General features: G+C 33.4%; 1 protein-coding gene across 2 annotated transcripts in view; it reads right to left on the bottom strand.

The window, feature by feature from the left end:
• Positions 1-45: 45 nt before the first annotated feature.
• Positions 46-1,973, bottom strand: part of LOC106678784 (zinc finger Y-chromosomal protein) — a 22,231-nt gene continuing 20,303 nt past the window's right edge. For both annotated transcript variants that reach the window (XM_014417533.3, XM_067047386.1), the window contains one exon: positions 46-1,249. In XM_014417533.3, the coding sequence (XP_014273019.1) occupies positions 273-1,249 (977 nt within the window). In that variant the 3' untranslated portion in view covers positions 46-272. The remainder of the gene's footprint in view (positions 1,250-1,973) is intronic.

The following is a 1,973-nucleotide window of genomic DNA, read 5'->3' as shown; positions in this document are numbered from 1 at the left end:
TTTTTCTTAGCCCTGATGAAGGCTAGAAATTCTGGCCGAAACGTTGGCACGATTAAACAAGTTATTTAAACTTATTTGTGTTATATTTTGACCGCACCACCAAACATCTTCTCCACATATGATTCATCCATGGTCAAATATCTCTCATCATTAATAGATTTTCGACATTTTTAGACTTCTTTCCAGTCTTATGTGGCATTATATGTGTATTTGAACAGCTTTGTATTGACAATGAGAACAATAATGAGGCTTTTTGACTGTATGAAAGGCCATTATAACTGATTATAAGCTTCCATGTATTCGTAATATTGCTGATTTGTATGACAGGCCGTTATATGTGATTTTAATTGAGCAATATTTATTGTTCTATAGCCACAATGGTGGCATTGATAATGCTTCTGAGCAGAATGGTGGGTCGTTATATGTTGATTAAAATCATCTATTCTAACTGATTTATATTCACAATGAGGACATTGATGAGGCTTTTCAACAGAGTGAAGAGCCTTAATGTGTCGATTTAAATTATCAAGACGAACTGATTTATATTCACAATAAGCACATTGATGAGGCTTCCTACCAGTATGTCGGGCCCTTATGTGTTGGTTTAAATGACCAAGTAGAACTGATTTATATTCACAATGAGGACATTGATGAGGCTTCTTATCAGTATGTCGGGCCCTTATGTGTTGTTTTAAATGACCAAGTTGAACTGATTTATATTCACAATGAGGACATTGATAGGGCTTCTCATATGTATGTCGGGCCCTTATGTGTTTCTTTAAATTACTAAGTTGAACTGATTTATATTCACAATAAGGACAATGATGAGGCTTTTCGTCAGTATGTCGGGCCTTTATGTGTTGATTTAGATGATCAAGACGAATTGATTTATATTCACAATGAGGACATTGATGAGGCTTCGTACCACTATGACGGGCCTTTATGTGTTGATTTAGATGATCAAGACGAATTGATTTATATTCACAATGAGGACATTGATGAGGCTTTCCATCAGTATGACGGGCCATCATGTGTTGATTTAAAGTATATTTTTGAACTGATTGATATTCACAATGAGAGAACTGATGTGTCTTTTCGACTGAATCACAAGGCATTATATGATCTTTAAAACCAAATGGTATACTTCTTTTGTAGCCACAATGATGACATTGACACACCTTCTCATGAGCATGATGATGGATAACAGGAACGTTAGTTTGATATACCTCATTTAGTAAGTAATTAGGATCTGGAAAACAATAAATATAATATTATATACAGATGGTTGACCTTATGTTAAATTAAGATGACCTAGTATTATATAATATTAGTGAATAATTGATACTATTTCTCTTGTTCCGACCTTAAGCTAGGTTAATAATTATACTTATGTAGGATTTCATTTGTTTGATTTCAACTAATTTTAACTTTATGATAATGATTTAACTGATCTGAATAGTTTTATATTCCCAATGAAGTCACTGATGAGGTTTTTTGACTGCTGTCATTCAGTCACTCATTACATGTCTTCTTTAACTACCAAAAATAGCTGTTTTATATTTACAACACATAAACATTTATGTGGCTTCTCACCAGTCTCCCCTAAGCCCTAATATATGTTTTCAAATTACAATTTTAAGCCATTATATATTTACATTATGGACAATGATGAGGCTTCTCACCAGTATGATAGACGCATTGAAGACACAGATGGGGCTTCTAAAGAGTATGACAGGCTATTATATGGTCATTCAAAAATTTTGCCTTCTCTCGTGTTTAGATTAAATACACTCTATTAAAAAGTAGGGATAACTTCAACAAAAGAACACTGATCTAAACAAAACTTGGGGACTAATATTGGTCAGTATCCAGTGTAAAGCAAACACAGAACCCGATTTTTTTTTAATAGCAGGTCAAATATCTTTACCTTTTTTTTTTTTTTTCTTCCTACCTCACCATTTCTGGCAAACGAG

Source organism: Halyomorpha halys, unplaced genomic scaffold, assembly GCF_000696795.3.
Source record: "Halyomorpha halys isolate HHAL.00 unplaced genomic scaffold, Hhal_1.1 Scaffold159.1, whole genome shotgun sequence".
Classification (NCBI taxonomy): domain Eukaryota; kingdom Metazoa; phylum Arthropoda; class Insecta; order Hemiptera; family Pentatomidae; genus Halyomorpha; species Halyomorpha halys.
The sequence above is the reverse complement of the archived record's forward strand: the minus strand, read 5'-3'. Positions and strand labels throughout refer to the sequence as shown.